Source organism: Anguilla rostrata, chromosome 4, assembly GCF_018555375.3.
Source record: "Anguilla rostrata isolate EN2019 chromosome 4, ASM1855537v3, whole genome shotgun sequence".
NCBI classification, from domain to species: Eukaryota; Metazoa; Chordata; class Actinopteri; order Anguilliformes; family Anguillidae; genus Anguilla; species Anguilla rostrata.
Window position 1 is genome coordinate 37746758 of NC_057936.1, and position 21478 is coordinate 37768235.

Genomic DNA, 21478 nt, shown 5'->3' on the forward strand with positions numbered 1-21478 from the left:
TCATGGGTCAGTGATACTCGAGAGCTCTTTGGCTCATGTATGCGACCATTACTGACATGGCTGCAATAAAAGTCTTGGGTCCTTACCCGTTGCATTGTGGCATGGATGCCATGTGAGCCTGGGAACCATCTTTAATCGGAGCATAAAAGCTGCCACAGTAAAAATCAATGCTTCCCTTTGGGCAGAAGTGGTTTATGGCACAACCTAGACAACTACAGTGTGTAGAATCACAAAAATAAATGTTATGAGTTTAATTATAGCGTTATTATAAGTTTGAACTATATTATGATTGTAGTTTTATTTTACATCTATTTTTATTATTATTTTTTAGATTTTATTGACCAAGGGACATGACAAACATTTTGGAGAACAGAAACAAACATAACTTGACAGAAAGGTCAGCATAACAACAGCTAACACAAGGGCCATAAGTAGTTCGTCACAAGAAAAGCTTTCAGACAAATGCATAAACTCTCCATGACCCCAACCAGCCCCCAACACCCTATCCCATCCCATCCATATTTACCATAACACATCAGAAAATATGATTAGTCAAGAATTTAAAGGCATGATATAGCCAAATGTAGTACTAAAATGTGCCAATGTATATATATGTGTGCATTAAAAATACTACAGACAATTTTCTGAAAGGTTACACTCAATGTGTCTCTTTCACAGAAATTCTTCTTACTTTTTTGTTAACAAAAGTTCCTCCAAAATACCAGCGTGAGATTCATGAAACATTTACAGACCTTCGACTTTGAGCGTTCAGAGGATGAATGCCAATTGTTTGTAAACTGAATGCGCTTACCTGATAATGTTGATTTGCATAAGGAAACACACTAGCAATCCCATAAAAGGCATGCCACCTGCAGGGTTGTGTGCAAACATCAGCCGTTCATTGCTTTCCACGAAGGTATCCACGCCTCATATGCGCGGCCCCTAAAAATGCACTCTCCCCAAGGTGCGGTTACCCAAGTAAACCGAAGGTAACAAATAAGCCACTGTGTTGGATTTGGTTGTGCATTTGTGGGTCTTTATGCATCATTACCAATCATCATAAATCACTTTTATCAATAAACTAAATGAATTACATGCATTCCCAACAAGGCTATTATCATAAAATAAAACTAGGATGAAAAGTGATTGAGGGAAAAAATAAAACATGAGGGAGAACATGCAAACTCCACACATTAAGGCCCTGGCTGGGATTCAAACCAAGGACCTTCTTGCTGTGAGGCAACACTGCTAATAAAGCATTCTAAATAGAAACATATTCTGCATATGCATTTACATGTGTTTCCAAACACACAGAGAAACTGATCTTACCAAAAAACAAATTCAGATTTTTAAAAAAAATGCCAAAATGGAATGGTAATATATCTAAGCACAGTTAACGATTAGATCTGATCATTTGTATATTTCTGGAATGAGGCCCAGTATGAGAACTTTAAATAAAGCCCCTGAATAGGAGAGATTTGATCAACTGACTTTACAATCTAAAGACTAATGCTAAAGACAGTTGATTGAATAGACGTCTAAGCATTGACTGCAATAAATTGTATTTAACAACAAAACAGTCCAGTTAAAAATGGGCAAGGTACAAATATAAGAACATGTTTGAGCTTGAATATCTGGTTAACCATATGGTTTATTATATAGAAATGTGAAAAATATCATGTTTTCACACAACCATACGGTCACAGACAAAATGTTTTAGCATCATTTTACAACATGATTATTCTACACTTTGAATGATGCTAGTGAATAGGCTATGTTTATGCATTTTCATGTGAATCAGTCCACCAGGTAATGAGAACAAGGCAATCAATTCTTGTAATTAATTAGCTCATGACAGCCATTTTTTTCTGAAGCAGCAACCTTTCCATCATTCAGATAGAACACACTATTGGGATTATATATACATGTTTGCAATGGCTCTATAAAAATGAGAAATTTACATAAAATTTGGAGAAATCATATAATACAGTTTAGAGTATCAGTATATTAAATTCTGCACAGAAAGAAGAACAAAACACGAAAGTGAAGCCTCCTGTTTTACATAATTATGAAGGTGTTCCAAATTGATTATTTTTACAGAGTTTCTGACATTCAATTTACATAACGCTAAAGACAAAGATTACAGTATGTTTCGCAAGTAGTGTGAGCTTTTGCATAGAATTTATCAGAATATTATTTCAAGGTATTGAGTATTTAGTATAGGTCCCAGCCTGCCCATTAAATATGTGTTGCCAATTTATTATTATTATTATTATTATTATTATTATTATTATTATTATTATTAATAATAATAATAATAATAATAATAATAATAATAATACATTTGGTTCCATCAATTTAAACACTGCTTCACAGACTTCATACGTTTTTAGTTTTATGAATATTGATCAAAATATATAGAAATTTCCACATTGTCAGATCAGAAGACCTATAATATGTGTTATTATATTTCTTTGTACTGTATGCTTCATTTTTGATATATCACAAGTTTAGTCATGGCTGAAGGCCATCATAAAAAATATTTTTTCAGCAATGTAGAAGGACAATACCACAAGTTCAAGACTGACAATGGTAATTACATTTCCATGTGTGGGATCAATGTTATGTGATTCACCTCTCCATTAATCAACCTTAAAATGCTGTTACTGACACAAACCCACCCAATGACAGCTCATAACATAGAGCTTTGGCAGACTCAGATAGACTCAAATTGACAAACTTTTGCATCCAAGACCCTTGACCACTAGGCCACAGCCCAGTTTAGTCTGTTGGGATGTGCAAGAGGTTATAAGGTGCGATGTGTCACAGCAGTCGAAGCTATTAGTCCCTCCAGGAAATCTCGATCTTGCGATCGCAATAATTAATGCAAATTCAACCAAACTCCGCAATATTTGCGGGGGCTTGAAATTTAGCAAAATTCCTGTGATTTCTCCGCATTAAATGTCCAAATCCAGAGCCGTAAAGAGCCGTATATATACGTTAACACAAAAAATACGTAGCAAAATGCGTCTGTAGGGGCTGCGGTCGTAAAGAAATGCATGACGAAATGGTTAGGGAAAGTAATCTTATCTGTCACAGGAGTCTTCAATATTGTTGAATGTTGATCCATTTTGTGAATAAATTTGTTCTCTGATGAAACAATATCTTTGTTGGCAGACAGTTCCTTACAGTTGTAAAAGATTGCACTTTGTTTTTGTGCATATGGTATGTGTTGAATTAATATTATTTAAAAAGCATTTAAAGCACTTATTTTTTACAGAAGATATAGCCTATGTATTCTAATATTGCAGTCACAGACTGTCTGTTTTGTAAAGCTACGTCACTTTTAGGTAGTATTTTTTTTAAATCGCAATTGTGTCCCCTCAACTTGCAATTTTTGCCAATTCCCGCAATTTTACCGCAAAAAAATCACATAAAACTTTGCAAATTGCATTGCAATTTTTGAGAAAAGCCGCTGCAAAATCAAGCATTTCGATCACAACAATCACAAAAAAACTCCTGGAGGGACTAAGCCATGTTGACAGGCTCAGAAAGAAGATTATTACTTTATAGGCCCTTCCATCAGTAATTTTAAAAACAGTTCTAGAGGCATTATCTTGAGAGGCCAGATATCATGCATCTTTAGTTTGATGAAGACTCAAAGTATTAAAAGTTTCACATTGTCAATTCATCGGACTAATTGTAGAGGGCTATTTTGGTCCAGTGTACACCTAGTTTTTAATATATCATTAGATTTTTTGTATATTTGCTAATGAACGTGAAAATAATTAAATAAAAACATGTTTTTGGAGGACAATGCTGTGGGAACACAGTCAGGTTTTGCTATAAACAGAGCAGGTCAATTTCAGAATCAGTGGTAGCTACCAGCATACGAAAGATTTGTGTCCCTTCAACTGACATGTCCTGAAAATTGAAGCTCTCTAGGCCAAAGTGTTAAGATTTTATACCCATGTCAATCAATTTTTCAATTTTGAGTTTTGGTGATTATAGTGCCACCTTTTGACCAATCACAGTCTTTTGAATTTATTTGGTGTTGAGTCATGCCTGTTTGTTATATGATTAGTTTCAGCGTGCCAGCTTTAATGAGCTAATAGGAATTCATTGAAAAAACAAGACCAGGTTAAAACCTAGTATATGCCTGGACCTAACACACGTGATCCGGCCAACCAATGGTGTAACTTCATAACTCCGCTGCCCAAATGGTGTAACTTCATCACTCAGTCACAGACATTCGCGTTTGTAGGGCTGGCCCCGCTGTTGCGGTCCAGCCAAAAACACTTGTGGTGCCCCCTATTGATCAGTTTAAATGAAACGTATTTAAATTAAACCACATTTCACTCAGTTAACATTTCTACCACATTTCATGACTATGAAACTAACTGCCAAGGAATTCTGGCAGGTTAATGTAGTTTGCCACTTTTTTTTTGTTTGTTTGCAAATTTGTTAATAGCAGGCAAGCAGTTGCAGTATGTAAGTTTGTTGTTGAACACTTTTCTTCATATTTGATAAAATTTCCTACACATCCTGACAGATATCAATAAATTAAAAGGTCTAAGAAAAAAAATCGCTCTTACTGCCAAAGGCTCTGAAATCAGCTACTCCAAATTTCACTGCGCCTGAATCTCAAAAACCAATCAGGACAGCTCACAGCTCACAGCCTGCTGGTCAATCATGTTGCATGTTCACAGCTCTTCCAGAGCATGCAGGGTGGGCGGGGCTACACAGACAAGATCAGAGCAGAGGTAATGTTACTGCTAGACCTACAAATGACACAAAACTTCAGTACTACCTTGTCATCTCACATTTAAAACCATCAAAACTATATTTTTTTACTCTGAATTTGATATTAAGACATACAGGTTACAAGACAAGTGCCTTACCATTATACAGATACAGATAATAAAAGCAAAGACATTTTTGAGTTAAGTCCGATGAAACACAATACAATAACTGCTAAAGCAGCTGGTGTGATATGACAACCTGGCTAGCCTCAAAATGATGCAAAACTCCAGTGCTACCCTGTCATCTTATGTTTAAAAGCTTTGAAAGTATATTTTACACTGAATTTGACATTGAGACAAACAGATAATGAAAGCCAAGACCAGAAGTAGTCGTGATGTGTGACTGGTGACAGCAGTAGCTATAGGTCTCAGTAGTCAAACAAAACTGGTGCTAGCTTGTCATCTTACGTTTAAAACCTAATTTGACATGAAGACATGCAAGTCATGAAAGCCAGAACATTTTTCTATGTAAAATCAGATGAAACCCATTAGCTTGTAGCCATGAAAGCAGCTAAGGTGATTGTGTGACTGTTGACAATAAGCTGGCTAAAGTTAGCTTACAAACGATATGAAACTGTCATCTTTTAAAGTTTGGCATTAAGACATACAGATTATGACAGCTAAGATATTGTTCTGCTAAACTAAGATGACATAAACATTAATTTATATGAAATTTGCCATAGCAACTTCTGACTGATTATGACAGAACTGGTCATACAGTATATGTTCTTTCTCTCCAGTACTCAAATGTCAGGCAGTGTGTGTGCATGTGTTTGGAGGGAGGAGCTTTGTAGCGAGAGCTGAGGTGAGGAGGTGGAACATAAATAAAAATGTAAAAAACTAGCTCTCCCTTGCTCGTTTCTCTTAATTTACATTATTTAATAGCATATATTTGCATATCCGCCTCCTAAAGCTGTGTACCAACTTAAATGCAAATATAACCAACATATAGGGAAAAAAACTGTTCTGCATATGGAACAAAATGGTGGTAAATCAAGATGGCAGACATGGGTAGTCCACAAGCTAAAGCTGTAGATATATAATGCCCGAATGTGTGTATGAAGTTCACCATTAGTTCGACTTACAGTATGAAAGTTGGGCCAAAACATATGCGTTATAGCACATAATTTGGCCAATACATGTGCAGTACTTTCCCTGAGTAGTGAGCTTGCTATAGCAGCCCACCTGCTGAATGTGGCTACTCAAGAACTCAAGAAGGGTTTCTGAGCTGCAGATACTTTTAATAAAGAAAAAGAAAGAAAAGAATTCCAGAAAAAACAAAACTGTTCCAGCACTTTGTGCTTGGAACTTTAATAATATTATAATAATAATAATAATAATAATATGAAGAATAATATGAAGAGGAAGAAGTAGAAGAATGATAAAATCATTAGGATTCTAGCACCTGTATTGTTTGGACCCCTAATTATACACCGGCAAGGTAAAAGGGAGAGAAAAGAAGAACAGGGAGAATATCTTGTGAATAAAGAAAGAAACAAAAAAGACTAAAAATACCTATGGCTCTGCAAAAAATAATTTCTAAAGTATGTGATGTAATCATATGTGACACATTGCCGATGAGGTATAATCAATGTGAGAGGCAGCTGGAGGGAAAGGTGTCTCTTTATGATAGGGGGACTGCCACCGGATCCTCGCATCTCACGGCCAATGGACACAATGGTCTGAGCACCATCTGCTGTGACAGAGAGCCTATTAAGGGTTCAATCAAAAGCGCTCCATCACTGCCGATGCCATTGAGTGACTCACAAGGAAATGAAGCCCCACTCCTCCTGCGCCTTGTAAAGGCTCCCCCCTCCACCTCCTATCCCAAATAAAGTGCCCCTTCCACACAGTCCTTGCAAGCGAGGCATGATTCTGTCCCGACATGACTCTTCCTGTCTGTGAGTAATCCGACACCCCCCTCCTCCCTCTCTTCGTTTGTATGGGGTGCAGGAGCCCTGCCTGAGAGCAACCTGTAGGTATGTCCACTCAGGTGCCCGTTTCTAATGTACCATCTCAGGGAGTATTTTGAGCTTTTTTGACACCTTTTTCCTGGTGTCCCCAGAGTCCCTTGCGCTCAGCACGGCACCTCTATGACCATTAAACTAATTGCCATCTTAAATATTTTAACATATTCTGCAATATTACGTTACTTTTGCTGATTAATAATGTATCACTGCAGGACCTGAACCCACTGTCTTAGCAGAAGTCCCACAGAGAGCTCACTGTGTTGGTACTGAGCACGACAGGGAGATATAAAGGAATGATACCTAACCATGCAGATTAACTTCCAGAACAGTAAGTAATGGAAGCGGCGAAAGAATTAACTTAAGTCAATGTGGCTGCTTGACACTGTTTGCCAAATCAGTGTGACTAAATATTGGACCTATTATCCTGAATTGAATTGTTTGTATTGCTTTGAGAGCATAAAAAATGACATGTAAACTATGCAAAACAAAAGGATTAATAATGACTTACCTGGATGAAAGAGAGTGAAGTACTGTAGGTATCACTCTATGATAAATAATATCTTTAAAGTACAGAAAATGTATACATATATACATAGAAAAATATCAATAAATGTACATTTATATCAACTGTAGTGTCTTTAATGTATTTTTGTGAATACTACATTCCTTTGTCATAAAAGGGTATATTCAGACAGCCAAATGAAGGTTTGCAGATATAGAATGTCACATTGTACACAATCGATGATCGATGTGACATCTCACAGGATATCAGGGGTTTGATTTCCTGTTGTTTTTCTAAGTATTGTGAAGTGACAAGTTGATGAATACGTTGCCTTTATGGCACAGCTGTGCCAGTACTGCTTGTACATGTCTTATTTGCAAGTGGCCAGTCGGGGAGTGGTTACTGGTGAATTCAGTGAATGAACCTTTCGAGTGAATGTGGCCTTGCTAGGATATCTTTCTGTCGGTCTGCCTCATTCACAGGTCAGTATCTCTTTGTGTTTATAATTATTCATGCAAGCGGAGCTATCAACAAATGAATGCCGGCTTTTGTGCGAGTGTGCGTGTGTGTGTAAGATTGCTAGTTCATAAGACCTAGCTAGCTACACAAGCTAGATGAATATAATTTAAGTGTGTTTGCTATACATTTACCCTGTGTGTGACATCCTTATGCAGAGTACTACAATGTTGCCCTCTCACGCGCATGTATAAAATCGATCTTGTGTGAAAAGTACTAAAACTTACAAGGGAAAGCAGGTTGTTTTCTTCAGTTTGTCTTTTTTCAGATGAAATTATCTGGGAAATAACATTTTTTTTTTTTTTTTAAACTATATATATATATGTTTTGTAAATTTGTGGGATACATTTATATTCTGTGCCATTAAGAGATCATAGCAAGCTATAAGTTCCTATTTACAAACATTTAATTAAGTATAGTCAATGTAAATATAGTTATTTAGAAATAAATCATTCTAAGCAACAATCATCATGTTTTTACAGTGTGTTTAAGGACCCGGCCAAAGTGAATAATCCTCTTTTTAATTTCCACAAGCCCCAAACCAAATGTTTCCATGCCCTACTTTTAGTATGCAAAGCAATATAAGATTGTAACCATGGCCCGCATATGAAAATTAGCCTTGGCAACTCAAATAGTAACATTTACGTTAAACATTGTAGACGGGTTGTGACAAATAAATTAATAGAATAATGAGTTAATGTGTAAAAGCTGCCTGTAATAATAAAATAGTACTGTCCCTCATGTAACACAGTTTAGATTTTATTTGGGGCAGAAGACAATAAATGTTTTTTCCCTCTCTGATGGTGCAGTATACCCAGGGGTAGGGGAAAGGGGAACAGGAGTGATTAAACAGAGCCTTTGATCTAATTTTCAGTTGTACAAATGAGAAGATTCCCCTTTATTCCTTTGCGTTTGGATTCCTGTTTCTTCCAAGTTAGATACTCTGCTTGTGTGCAGGAAGGACATGTGTATGTGTACCTTTGTGTTACAATGAGTGTTTATGTGGGTGCAGATGTATGCATTAATGTGTATACTGTATGTGTGTATGAATGAATGTGTGTGTGTTTGTGTGTATTTATGTGCGTGTGCATGAATGTGTATGTGTGTATGAATGAATGTGTACATGCATGCATGTGTGTACTTGTGTGTGCATGTTTGTGCGTGTATTGTGTGCATATGTGAGTGTGCCTGCATGCCTGTAAGTGAGGGTAAGTGACAGCATTTGTAGGCGTGTATGTTTGTGCTGTATCACGTGAAGCCGCGTTGTGATGGAACTGCTGGCTGCTGTGATTAGGCTATGCGTAAATCTCACCCACAATGCACAGCGGACTGGTGGTGGCCCCCCGTCCTCCTGCCCTCTCCCCACAAGCTATGCTTCACTGCGCAGTCCAGCTAATCCCTCTATTCATGTCTGTTAACCCTGCCTAATTGTTTACACAAGCACCTTTCCTCCTGGTGGGTACACATGGTCCTAATGCACACCCTTGCACATCGGAGCTCGCCTACCCAGACCTCCAACCTGAATTAGGAACAGTCCAGTTCCTAGCACAACCCAAGCCCCGTCCCTGTGCATGGGTTGTAACAGAATGACCAGTCATGGAAACGGGCGACAGCTGAACCCTAGATTTCCCCATTTGTCAGGCTACTCATGGTACGTCCTTGCATCATAGAAGCTTAATTTGTTATTGAACAGTCTGTGAGTCACTTGGCCGTGGTACCTAGTGGTGCACACACTCAATTATCCCCTTTAAGGACCCACCGTTTAGGCATTTCCCTGGTGCCTGTGGGTAATCTGAACTAATGTGTTTTAGTTGGCAGCTTGGACACTTCTCACAAATAACGAGTAGTTGGTTGTGCCTTATTAGCTTACCGGCATTACTGCAAAAACAGTGTATCAGCAATGCAGGCAGTAACTGAAGTATGCATGGTAATTCAGCTCTGTGTGCTGTAGCACCGAGTGAATCTCACTTCTTCAGCTGAATAATTGCTAGACATGAAAGGTCACTGTTGGTACCAAAAAGTGTTAACGGGCCTTGGAGTTTACATTTGCATTAGGCTTTGAGAGAAAGTCTGCCTATGGTAGCATATTTTTAGCGGACTTAACCAGCTTTGGTTGTGTGAATGGCGGCTAAATGAGGAAGGGCTCATGTCGCAACCCCGGCTAATTCCAGTAATCTCGACATATCTTCGACTGCGTAGAGCAGGTTCACAAAGCCATGCTGGGGATTTCTGACCAGATTAGTGCTGCAGCTCCTCCTCCCTTGTGTACTCTCACATTTGGAGGCCCATTCCTCCTTTCAGGGCACAGCACTAGGTGCACAAGGCGCTATGGATAACTGTTCTCCAGAACGGCCGGTGATCCTCTGAAAAATAAATATGTAAGTCAACTTTTCGCTGTTGGTTTTTTTCTCATAAGGATCTGCACCAGGTGGAACCCATAATTTTTGTCAGTAATGATTGGGCCTTCTTGTTTTATGCATGAAAGCTCAGGTGAAGTGGCTAGATAACTTTGAACACTTGGGCACGACTGCCCCCACGTTCATGGAGCAGTTCAACAGAATCATTTGTACAATTTGAACAAATAGTACTTGGCTGTTGTTTAAATTCAATACTTTTGTACTTTGTTGCTCAAAATTAAGATCCTTTAACAGGGCAAATTGCTCTTGCATCATCCAACTGCCAAAGTTATAAACTACAACTTTTTGTTTTAAGATAATTTAATATATTTTTGCAACTAGAAAAGGAACACAGGTGCGGGGGAGGGGGGCGTTTCTGGGCCTCTTAAATTGGAAACCATTTATCTGGGCCAGGCCGCAGGCTTTCATGAGTCTGTGTGTAGCAACAGCAGGGCTGATGGGGGTGAGGTGCTGGTGCTAAATGTGCTGCTGGCTGATATCTGTTATTGAAATCTGGACACCATTGAGGAACAGGGCTCCGTGCCGTGGTTTCCGTGGCTGCAGGAAATGGGAACGTCTGTCATGGCACTGGTCTTTGCCTGGGTCATTTAAGCGAGCCAGATTGAGGACATTTTCTCAGCAGGCAGGGGAAGGTGAGGCCAAGGCCTACACACGAAGCATCTGCAGCCACGGGAAGATTTATAGCTTTCTGCCACAGTGGGGTGAGCTGAGAAAGGCATCCGGGCGTGGCCCACCTTATGAAGCTTTATTACTATGCATTAGGTTTTATTTGGTTTTATTTGTACACCCTGAAAAATTCTCCAAACAGCTGTAACCAGTACACAATAGTTGACGAGGCCTAAATGGTTCAGCGCAAGGGTTATCAGCAAATCTAAATATTTTGAACATTGAATTTGTCAATTGTTATGGTGTATGACATGTTACCAAAATTTACAGGAGAAAAGGTACACACTCTCCTCACCTCCCCCCTTGGTCCCCAGGCCTGGCCCTCTTTTCAACATCAGTGTTCCATTTCAGCTTACACATGTAGAGGTAGGAATCCATTTTGCAGCTTGCATTGGATTAAATTTAAGGTCTGTTAAGGGTGGCTGCTGAGTGTGATTCCGGTTTTCCAACTTTGTGTCCCTGTGGATTTTTAATGCACATCAGGCTTTCCACCATTTCCCATACGATTAATAACTTACTTCCCACTCTAATCCCAGCTGCTCATTAACACATATTTTTAAAAAATGATGAGATCCCCCTCCTGCATCCCTTAATTAGACTTTCCTGTTTACAGCTTTGGTGTTCCTGTGAGGCACATGTTTTTATGTTCAAAGCCTTTGATCCTATAATTGTCCAATGAAAGGTGCTCACACAGTTGCCACCCATGTTGTTGGGCAGCAGCTTGAGTTTTCCTGAGTGTTCCTATGTCATTAGAGATCGTGAGGTTTTTTCTGGAAGTTTTTCAGCTGTTTTGTTTGGTGGAGAACAGCATGCATAATACAATTTAGCCTGCGTTCCAAAGCTACCACTTAAGCCCACTAGTTCTTGCTGAGGGGTTCTCATTTTGAGCATGAGCCACAATGTCACAAAACAATCATCTCAGAACCTGGGGGATTGAAGGACTGAGGGGAGGTAGACTGTGGCACCCTGGAATGCAATCATCATCAATTGTGTACCAGCTCTCTTACCTTTACCAGAGCATGGTGAAACTACAGCTTGTGTTTTTTACAATTGTACAAATTCTGTCTGGGAAGCCCAGGAATTGAGGTTTCTGAGATTTTAATCTAGACCCGAATTACAAGTCTCTAACAGAAATTCAGTGTGCTGAATAATAGCAATTTTACCACCCAATAAAGATGCAATGCATATAGTATTAACCTTGCACTACAATACATTGAATTTAGTCCCTTGTGCAACCAATAGTTATATTGTATTATTTTCGATGCATGTGTTCCTCAATGCTACAGAACTGCATTGGAACATTGTACTGTAAGCAAATGCAGACCATTTTAATTCAAGCTGACATGCGTTTAAAAACATTTTCAGCCTCACCCATGATGAAGCCATTATGTATCTAGGATAAGAAGAATACATGACCATCTACTTTCTCCCTCTGCTAGCAATGAAATCATTTTCAGATACTAAGAAGTTCAGGAGGCAGTCACACCAATTTACAAGAGTTAAGCAAAGTATGAATTAAATACTGTGGAGGTTGGTGGACTTTCTTTAATATATCTAGAAATAAATGGGGATTTGGTGTTGCCTTGTTATATCAACTAATAATAATAATGTTTCTTTATCCTTATGGAGAAGGTAATACTTACATTTTACTTGTTCTGTGGTTTATGTAAGGGTCCCACAGGCCAGCAAGTCAATAAGCTGCAAGACAAACCTTAGCCCTTAGAGTGTGACATTTCCCAATCCGAGAGTATGAGGGCTTACTAAGTAACTTTGGAAAGCAGCCTCACCACAAATAAGGAGGGGCTGTTTGAGGTGGGAGGTCACATGGTTGCTAGGCAGTGCCAGACTTAATCACTGTCAGATGCCTGCCTTTCTTCCAATCAACCAAACCTAGGCCAAAGCATCAATACCATCAATTAGTTTCTTGCTTGCTTCTACGCCTCATTTCCCACCTAATTTTTTGGTTCACCCAAGCGGTGTGGCAGGAATTTTGCCCCTGTGTCTTAGCTCCCTCCCCCGTTGTGTTTTGTTTTACAAATACCTACTGAAATTGACCCGATTTCCTTTTTCAGTAAATCTCAGAATTTTCATAGGTAAACCGGGTCCCATGCCATCTCTCAGGGCAGGCTCCCCGCTCACATGCTACATTGGCTGTACCCTTGCTCTGAACTTTTCCTAGTCATGGCTCCTTTATCTGTGTAGCTGGTTATGGCTCCTTTATCTGTGTAGCTGGTCATGGCTCCTTTATCTGTGTAGCTGGTCATGGCTCCTTTATCTGTGTAGCTGGTCATGGCTCCTTTATCTGTGTAGCTGGTCATGGCTCCTTTATCTGTGTAGCTGGTCATGGCTCCTTTATCTCTTTAGCTGGTCATGGCTCCTTTATCTGTGTAGCTGGTCATGGCTCCTTTATCTGTGTCGCTGGTCATGGCTCCTTTATCTGTGTAGCTGGTCATGGCTCCTTTATCTCTGTAGCTGGTCATGGCTCCTTTATCTCTGTAGCTGGTCATGGCTCCTTTATCTCTGTAGCTGGTCATGGCTCCTTTATCTGTGTCGCTGGTCATGGCTCCTTTATCTGTGTAGCTGGTCATGGCTCCTTTATCTGTGTAGCTGGTCATGGCTCCTTTATCTCTTCAGCTGGTCATGGCTCCTTTATCTGTGTAGCTGGTCATGGCTCCTTTATCTGTGTCGCTGGTCATGGCTCCTTTATCTGTGTAGCTGGTCATGGCTCCTTTATCTGTGTAGCTGGTCATGGCTCCATTATCTGTGTAGCTGGTCATGGCTCCTTTATCTGTGGTCTGGCCTTATCGTGTCGCTGGTCATGGCTCCTTTATCTGTGTAGCTGGTCATGGGCATCCTTTATCTCTGTAGCCTGGTCATGGCTCCTTTATCTCTGTAGCTGATGTCCTTTATGGCTGTTGCCTTTATCTCTGTAGCTGGTCATGGCTCCTTTATCTGTGTCGCTGGTCATGGCTCCTTTATCTGTGTGGCTGGTCATGGGTCCTTTATCTGTGTCGCTGGTCATGGATCCTTTATCTGTGTAGCTGGTCATGGCTCCTTTATCTGTATAGCTGGTCACGCCTCCATTATCTGTGTAGCTGGTCATGGCTCCTTTATCTGTGTAGCTGGTTAGTTGACCTCTCCAGGTCCAGGTTCCCTGTCCTGCCAAGTCCTGAGAACGGCCTCTCAGTCTTCTCAACCAATCAAAATTTGAGGAGAGCAACATTGTAAGAGTTAAGACTTTGTGAAGTGGATATTTTCAGAAAGTCAGAAATAGTTCCAAAAGCATTCATATTAATCCCAGAAATAATGAGAAGGATTAAATATTCCCTAAAAGTTTCTCAGTACATGTTCCTGCTGTCCATACCAAAATCGACACCTATAATTTATGTGGTGTTTTCAATTTCCAGGAGATCTCTCATGAAGATGTTTCCACAATCAGGGAAATCTATTGTCTTTGACAATTTTCCGGACCCCTCTGACACATGGGACATAGTGGAGACCATTGGGAAGGGGACATATGGAAAGGTCTACAAAGTGCTCAACAAGGTGAATGGAAGCAAGGCGGCCGTCAAGATTCTGGATCCAGTCCATGTGAGTAGACGGCTGCTTTTCTGAATTTTGTTATGCATATAGAAACTCGATACTAATAAGGTTAATGAAAAGCCAAATAAATAAATAAAATCTGATATATATATATATATATATATGTTAATACCTCAAACACCATGTATGCAGAAATAGTGGAAAGAGGTGACCAGAGATATCATCCATAGAGCTGTACAATCCAGCAGACTGGACAGACTGACATGAATCATGAAGAATAATTACAGGACCGTGGCTCTGAGTGAGGAAGCTAATATCTGGCCCGTACTCACATCATGGAGCACCTTGTCTCCCTAATCATGATAAAAAGCCACTTGGAAAGAGGTTGAACTTTCTATAACAAGTACAAGACTCACCAGCCTCTTCTTCTCACAACATCATGAAACATTCTGAAGAAAAATTATTATTATTTTATTTTTTTTTTTCGTATTTCAGCAACCTATTTTGGCCAATTTATTTCTTCATAATTAGATTAGTTTCTTATGGCATGGTGCAGCCAGCTTCCTTGAAATCTCTTGCTATCTCGATTGTTTTATTAACATAGTAGCAGCAATACTACTACTACTACTACTAATAATAATAATAATAATAAAAATGCATACATACATACATACATGAACATAAACTTTTCATTATGATGCGTCATAATGAAAAGTTTATGTTCATGTGATAGCATGTTGTCAAACACAAATTATCAAGTGACAGTATGGAGACACAAATGAAGATAAACATAATGTCATTATTGGCAGAATTTGTACTTATCAGTTTCAATTTCAGCCCTGTGATGAGCTCATCTGTTTTGTCCACTTTCCTTCACAAGGAACATTGAGTGACATGAAGCTGATTGTTTAAGTTTTTTTGAGAAAAATATTTATATATTTTTGTTTTTGAAATGCACATTTAATTATCTTGTACAACATGAATAATGGCAATTTTCCTTCAATCAATTCGCATTTTATTTCTTAATACAATGGTCCCTAATTATGACTAAGAAAGCCAATTATTCTTTCACTTTGAAGGAACCCTTTATAATTAGCTACCATTGATATAGTCAACACGTTAAGTAGGTGGAGGTGGCAATCTGTTTCCATGATGTGGATAGACCAGTGGTCTCCAAACCTGGTCCTGGAGAGCTACAGGGTCTGCTGGTTTTCATAGTGACTCTGCACTTCATGAATCAATTACAGCAGTTGATTACACAGTTAACTCAACTCACCTGGTGTCTTGGGTCTCAATCGGGTGCTGATTTTAAGGTGAAAACAAAAGCAGCAGGCCATGTAGCTCTCCAGGAGCAGGGTTGGAGATCACTGGGATAGACAGACATCTTGACACCTTTGACTAAAGTGTTGCTAAATGGACCTTAGCACTTCACCCGAGATTGACCTTAAAGGGCCCATTGTAGGTATAATTATCTAAATTATCTGGAAAATATTTCATTATACAAAAAATTCTGGAGGTTCAAGAAAAACCTATTGAGCATGAAGGATGGAAGCTGAGCAAACCCATTTAATGAATAAGTATGGTGGCATAGTTCAGGAAGACTAAGAGGGGAAAAAGGTGATTAAGAGCCTTTTTAAATTTGTTTTAAATGAAAGGAGAGAGTGCAGTTAACTGCATTAGACCCTTTGTGTGCCTGGGAAGCCCTTGGGTCTCACGTATCTGTTCACAAACTGAAATGTCCATTGTTTTTAGCTATTGGAAGGAATGGAAAATGGGGTCTGTCTGGCTGAAAACATCCAGTCCTCTCTTTCCTAAAAGTTTTCCTGCCTTTCCTTTGATGGAGTTCTATTCTGTTAGACTGTTAATGCCTGACTTCTCATCATCAGCCCATGGGCAGCAGCATGAAAAGTAATCCTAGGTCTGCCTACAAACACCTTTTCGTGTACGGCTGTCCTGTTAAGGCCTTGATGATCTACATTTGGGTACCCAGGTTTAAGGTCATTGTTCAGCTTCATTATTGTTTCATCAACACAGTTCAGACAATCAAAGAACATATCTATGTCACAAGGCTTCCCAGGAGGTTCCCCAAGATTGATAAAAGTGCTGTGGCAGATTCTTATTTTGTTCCGTTTACATAAAAATAGCGTTTAATGCAGTTGTGCTTTCTAGTCATGCAGACTGAATTTCATAACCAAGTTCATGTAAACCAAAGTACTTGTCATTGTTCATGAGAAACACTGCCTTCTTATTGCAGGACATCGATGAGGAAATCGAGGCTGAATACAGCATACTCAGGGCTCTTTCGGACCACCCCAATGTAGTCAAGTTTTTTGGGATGTTCTACAAGAAGGATGTAAAACTTGGGGATCAATTATGGCTAGTTTTGGAGGTAAGTACAGTTGGGTACAACAGTACCCACTGATATTCTTTGTCAGTGTCTAAGAAACCTATCTACCTTGTTCATATCAACAGGTAGTTTGGAGGGAAAAGTACACCTATTGTAGAGAATCTGTCTAGCACTGCCATTATGACTTTACAGAAGTCAAGAGGAAAGTATTTTTAAGATGAAGTCACAGCTGTATGATGGGAAATTCTGGAGGTAAACTTTTATGTGATAAACTGGTTGAACCTTCAATAGCTATTTTCATTCTGACAATTCAGTCTTAAAGTGCTGACTTGCACTGCTGGTAATTTGATCCATGCGGCTACATTGCTTGATTTCAGACAATCTAGACACAAAAAAATTAGCTATTGTGATACTTAGGTGAGTGACAGACCTTGGTCAAATACATATTTGTTTTGGATTCAAATACTTTTCTGTACTCTATTGATCTTGCCTGGTGTAATTGAGCTTGCCAATATGACCAGAGGCAGGGTTTGCACTTTTTGAGAGTATTTCATTGGTTCCAATGCACCAGACAAGATAAGCAAAGCGCAGAAAAGTATTTGAATCCAAAACAAATACGTATTTGACCTAGGTCTGCTCAGTGAGTGACAGAAGCTAGCATCAGCGCAGGAAAACAATATCAACAGTAACATGAGCATAACACCTGATCTAGCAACATGGATTTGGCAAGGTGCTGTCATGGCTGCCAACTTTAAGCATAGCGCTACATCACACGAGCTGTTACTATACCACTAAACTACATTGTATTGATACAGGACACCATGTACTATGCAGTATTGATATACTTTGGCAATACATTCCAAACACTGGATATCCCAATGGCAAAAAGAAAAGCATGTGAATGTTCAAATCCTTCACATGTTCAAACGCCTCAAGTCTCATCTTCCACTAGCTCTGTGTGGAGCTGAGATGTCCTCACATGACTTTTACAATGCAAATAAGATCAAATAACATTGGGTGCAGAAGGGTCCTACATGCTGCATTAGATAGGTTCCATAAAATACACAGTGAACTCACTGGGCACTGTGCATCACAAAAAACCACAAAAAAAAAAAAAAAAAAAACATATTGAATGCATTCCCTCCTTTTTTTGTTATTTGTATAGAACTGCAAATCCTAAAGCACTATATAGCGTATGGTATCCACATATGGTATCTGTATGGTATGTATGTCAGTTTGTATGTGTACAGTTGTTGGATAAGGTACGCATTATGTAACAGTCTACGTCACATGAGGCTTAGACATATTTTTCAGTGCCTGTGGGGGGTGTTCTCACTTGATCTGCCTGTGCCCTGCTGAGAGAGGCAAGGCAGGGATTGCCTCTCTGGGGCCTCATTCTTAATTGCTTCAGTCATCTACTTCCCTCGCTGTTTGCCAGTCAAAAGGACCATCCTCTGCTTACCAGAAAGCCGGAATCTACGCACAATGCGATTTAGGCAAATAGGATATGCTCCTGGATCAACATCACTATTGTTGTTCGTGGAACAGCATTCCAATTAATCAATTATTGCCCTCTGATGTCATCAGTGTGTGCCAAACAACCTTCCCCATTTCAAAGTTCTCAAAAACTCCCTGCTTTACAGAGATAAGCTTTTCTGTAACTCCCCAATTCAGTTCATAATACTGAACAAAATGTATTTTGTTGATTCTAAACAAAATAAATTAAACTGGGCGCTTTTGTAAAAACATAGTAGAGATGTAAGATGGGTGCTCTAGGAACTGGGGGAACAAAGCAATAGTAAAGTAAAACTGATTGGCATTCTAGATACTCCAAAAAAAAAAAAAAAAAAAACACAAGGAAAATGGATTAAAAGCCTTTACTGTAATGTTACTACACCTATTTCGATAATTCAGTTTAAATGAGCACTCATAATTTATATCAGTAGCTAGCTACCTAGTTAGATTGCTATTGCTAACACATATGCTTCCTAGTAGTTAGGCTAGTGTCGTGTTAGCTTAACATTAATACTGACAGGTTTAAGTTAGTGAACCACACAACGACCTGTGATGGTCACATTTTCTCTAATGCAGTATCTTGTATTAAAAAGAGATTATTCGGTGTCAATTCATACGCCATTATCCTGGATAGAGTTGTTGATGTTGATCCAGGGACGCTGATCACCATGTTGATCCTTGATAGATTTTCTAAAGTTGTGCCAGGAGAGTCATTGTTATGTTGATCCATAATAGATTTGTTGATCCAGGACCACCATCACCACGCTGATCCTGGATAGATTTGTTAATGTCAATCCAGGATGATTATCACTTTCATTAGTCATTCATTACAGGCATTTAGCAGACGCTCTTATCAAGAGCGACTTACACAACTTTTACATAGAATTTCCATCGCATCAATTTATACAGCTGGATATGTATGAAGCAATGCAGGTCAAGTACCTTGCTCAAGGTTTGCTAATGTTGATCCAGGGGCATCATTGCCATATTGATCCTGGACTTGCTAATGTTGATCCAGAATGATCACGTTATTGATTTTTCCTGTTGTGATTAAAGTTACTTAATTTTACCAATTTGCTTCCATTTCGCATAAAAAGTGTATACACTCTTTTGACAGCTATGCCAATGATCCAGTGTAATAAAACGATTAGTTAAGCATTAATTTGTGAACCATAAAGTGTTACCGGCAAATTTGAACCACAAAATAGTTAGTCATTTTAGCTTAGTTAAGCACTGCACTACTAAGCATTAGTTTGTGAACTGTAAAGTGTTTCCAGTGAAGTTTAACTGCCAACTAGCTAGTTATCTCAGCTCGGTTAGGCACTGCACTACCTCAGCTACAAATACAACCCAGTAAGAATACATATACATATACATATACATATATGAATGGTGGAAATAAGTTGCCACTAAAATAGTTTCACAAAATCTATGATTTTGTTCAATTTTGCAAACAGAAATGTAGAGATGGTGCACATAATAACGTACCTCTCTGGATACTGGGGCAGCTTAGCAGCTCAGGTTTTTCAACTCAGCGTTGTTCAGCCTTGGGTTGTTCAGCAAACACTGATGACATCAGAGGGCAATGATTTGTTAATAGAAATGTTGTTCCAGGAACAACAAGAGCTGTTGAGCCAGGGGAATGTCCTACTTGGGTAAATGGCGTTTTTCTGGAAGCTACAAGGAATAGCAGTATGGCGTACTGGTTTAAGAATTTTGGGGTGCAGTCCAAAAAGTGCAGTTTCAGCTCCCATGTGGGGGTACTTTTGCTATACCCTTGACCTTTGTAAATATCCCACAGCATAATAATAAAATATAAATTATAATCTAGATAAATTGCCCCAAAAACTGTAATAGTGTCCACTTGGGGTCTATGAGAAATACTGCTATATGAAAATATATAATTAAATATGGAGCTGGATAATTTAAGGCAGTCACAGAAACCAAAGATAGATCTAAAAAAAAAGTCAGTACTTGACTTTGTCATTGAAACAATTAAGCGAGAATTTTGTCGTCGCTAATATTAAAACAAGTATTTGAAAACCCCCATTTAAAGCACACTTACAGTACCGTATTTGTGTTTGATGATGATGATGATGATTATTATTAGTTGTAGTAGTAGTGGTATTGTGATGACCACCTGTTTTTTTTTTTTTTGGAATTAAAAAACAAAACAAAAAAACAGGGGGGGGGGGGGGGTGTGTCACATACAGATAATATGAAAATGTTCACATTAATTAATTATTTGTGAAAATATTTATTTAATAGCATGGTCAGCGCCTACATCTATCACTTGTTCTGACAATGCAAACGTGTGCCGGTTTTCTATCAAAGCTACAGTGATATATTTCTCCTTTTCTCAAAGGTTGTATTATTTTTAGTGCTCTTCGGTGTTGCTCATTTCCTGGTGGAGGGTAAAGGAAAGTTGACAGGAGCACAGAGTGTTTTCTTTTTTCAGTAACAGTCAGGTGCTGAAGTGGCCCTCAGCTCCTGTCCTTCATGTTTCATCTAGGCCCAGAGGCTCTTTCAAATGCCAAGAGCTCCTAACAGTATAATAAGAGCCAACATGCTCTGAAAAGAAGTCTTTGTGGGGCTTGATTTGTATGTGTGCATGTGCGTGTGTGTGTGTGTGTGTGTGCATGTGCGTGATATTTATGTGACAAAATCTGCCCTTTCATTTTCCATCTGTGTTTTGAGGTCAGACGAGCGAACAAACAAACATGCTGTGAAGGTCAGTGAAGAGGTCAGCAGGATTGAGGGCAGATATTAGATTTTGTGTAATTATTATGGTGATAATGATGAGGGTGATTATTGGTCTGCCACCATGGACCTATGAAAAATGAAATTTGATCACTTCATATCTTCTCGTTTAAATGGAGGAAGGGTTCTCATTGGTTTGTTCTTCGGTGCAACCTCCTTCGTTTGTTGAGGCCTGTCTTTGGGATGCACCAGTGGCATCTCCTGCACAGAATAATTTTAGCATTGCACTCAGGAGTGAGGAAACGCTTTCACCCTCTGAGCTGTCCGCTATCATGTTCTCTCTGTGTCACTGCAGTTTACCCTGTCTTAACCTTGCTGGTTTGTTTCACACAAAACCAGTTTTTGAGCTCAGGATGAATGAGCAAAACACATATATTTTGATAACTTAATTCTGGTCTGACAACACATAGACGTGTGAGGGTGCCCTCTCTGACTTAATT

The 21478-nt window shown here is 39.1% G+C and overlaps 1 protein-coding gene and 1 long non-coding RNA gene across 5 annotated transcripts in view; one reads left to right on the forward strand and one right to left on the reverse strand.

Annotated features, from left to right (window-relative positions):
• The first annotated feature begins 10025 nt into the window (after nucleotides 1–10025).
• Nucleotides 10026–21478, forward strand: part of myo3a (myosin IIIA) — an 86926-nt gene continuing 75473 nt past the window's right edge. For all 4 annotated transcript variants that reach the window (XM_064332499.1, XM_064332501.1, XM_064332500.1 and 1 more), the window contains exons 1-3: nucleotides 10026–10168; nucleotides 14281–14464; nucleotides 16671–16805. In XM_064332499.1, coding sequence (XP_064188569.1) covers nucleotides 10167–10168; nucleotides 14281–14464; nucleotides 16671–16805 — 321 coding nt within the window. In that variant the 5' untranslated portion in view covers nucleotides 10026–10166. The remainder of the gene's footprint in view (nucleotides 10169–14280; nucleotides 14465–16670; nucleotides 16806–21478) is intronic.
• Nucleotides 16812–19838, reverse strand: LOC135253345 (uncharacterized). Its single transcript, XR_010329588.1, has 3 exons — nucleotides 19767–19838; nucleotides 19221–19319; nucleotides 16812–19049 (listed from the first exon to the last, which is right to left on the reverse strand). It is a non-coding gene; the product is annotated as an uncharacterized LOC135253345 (long non-coding RNA).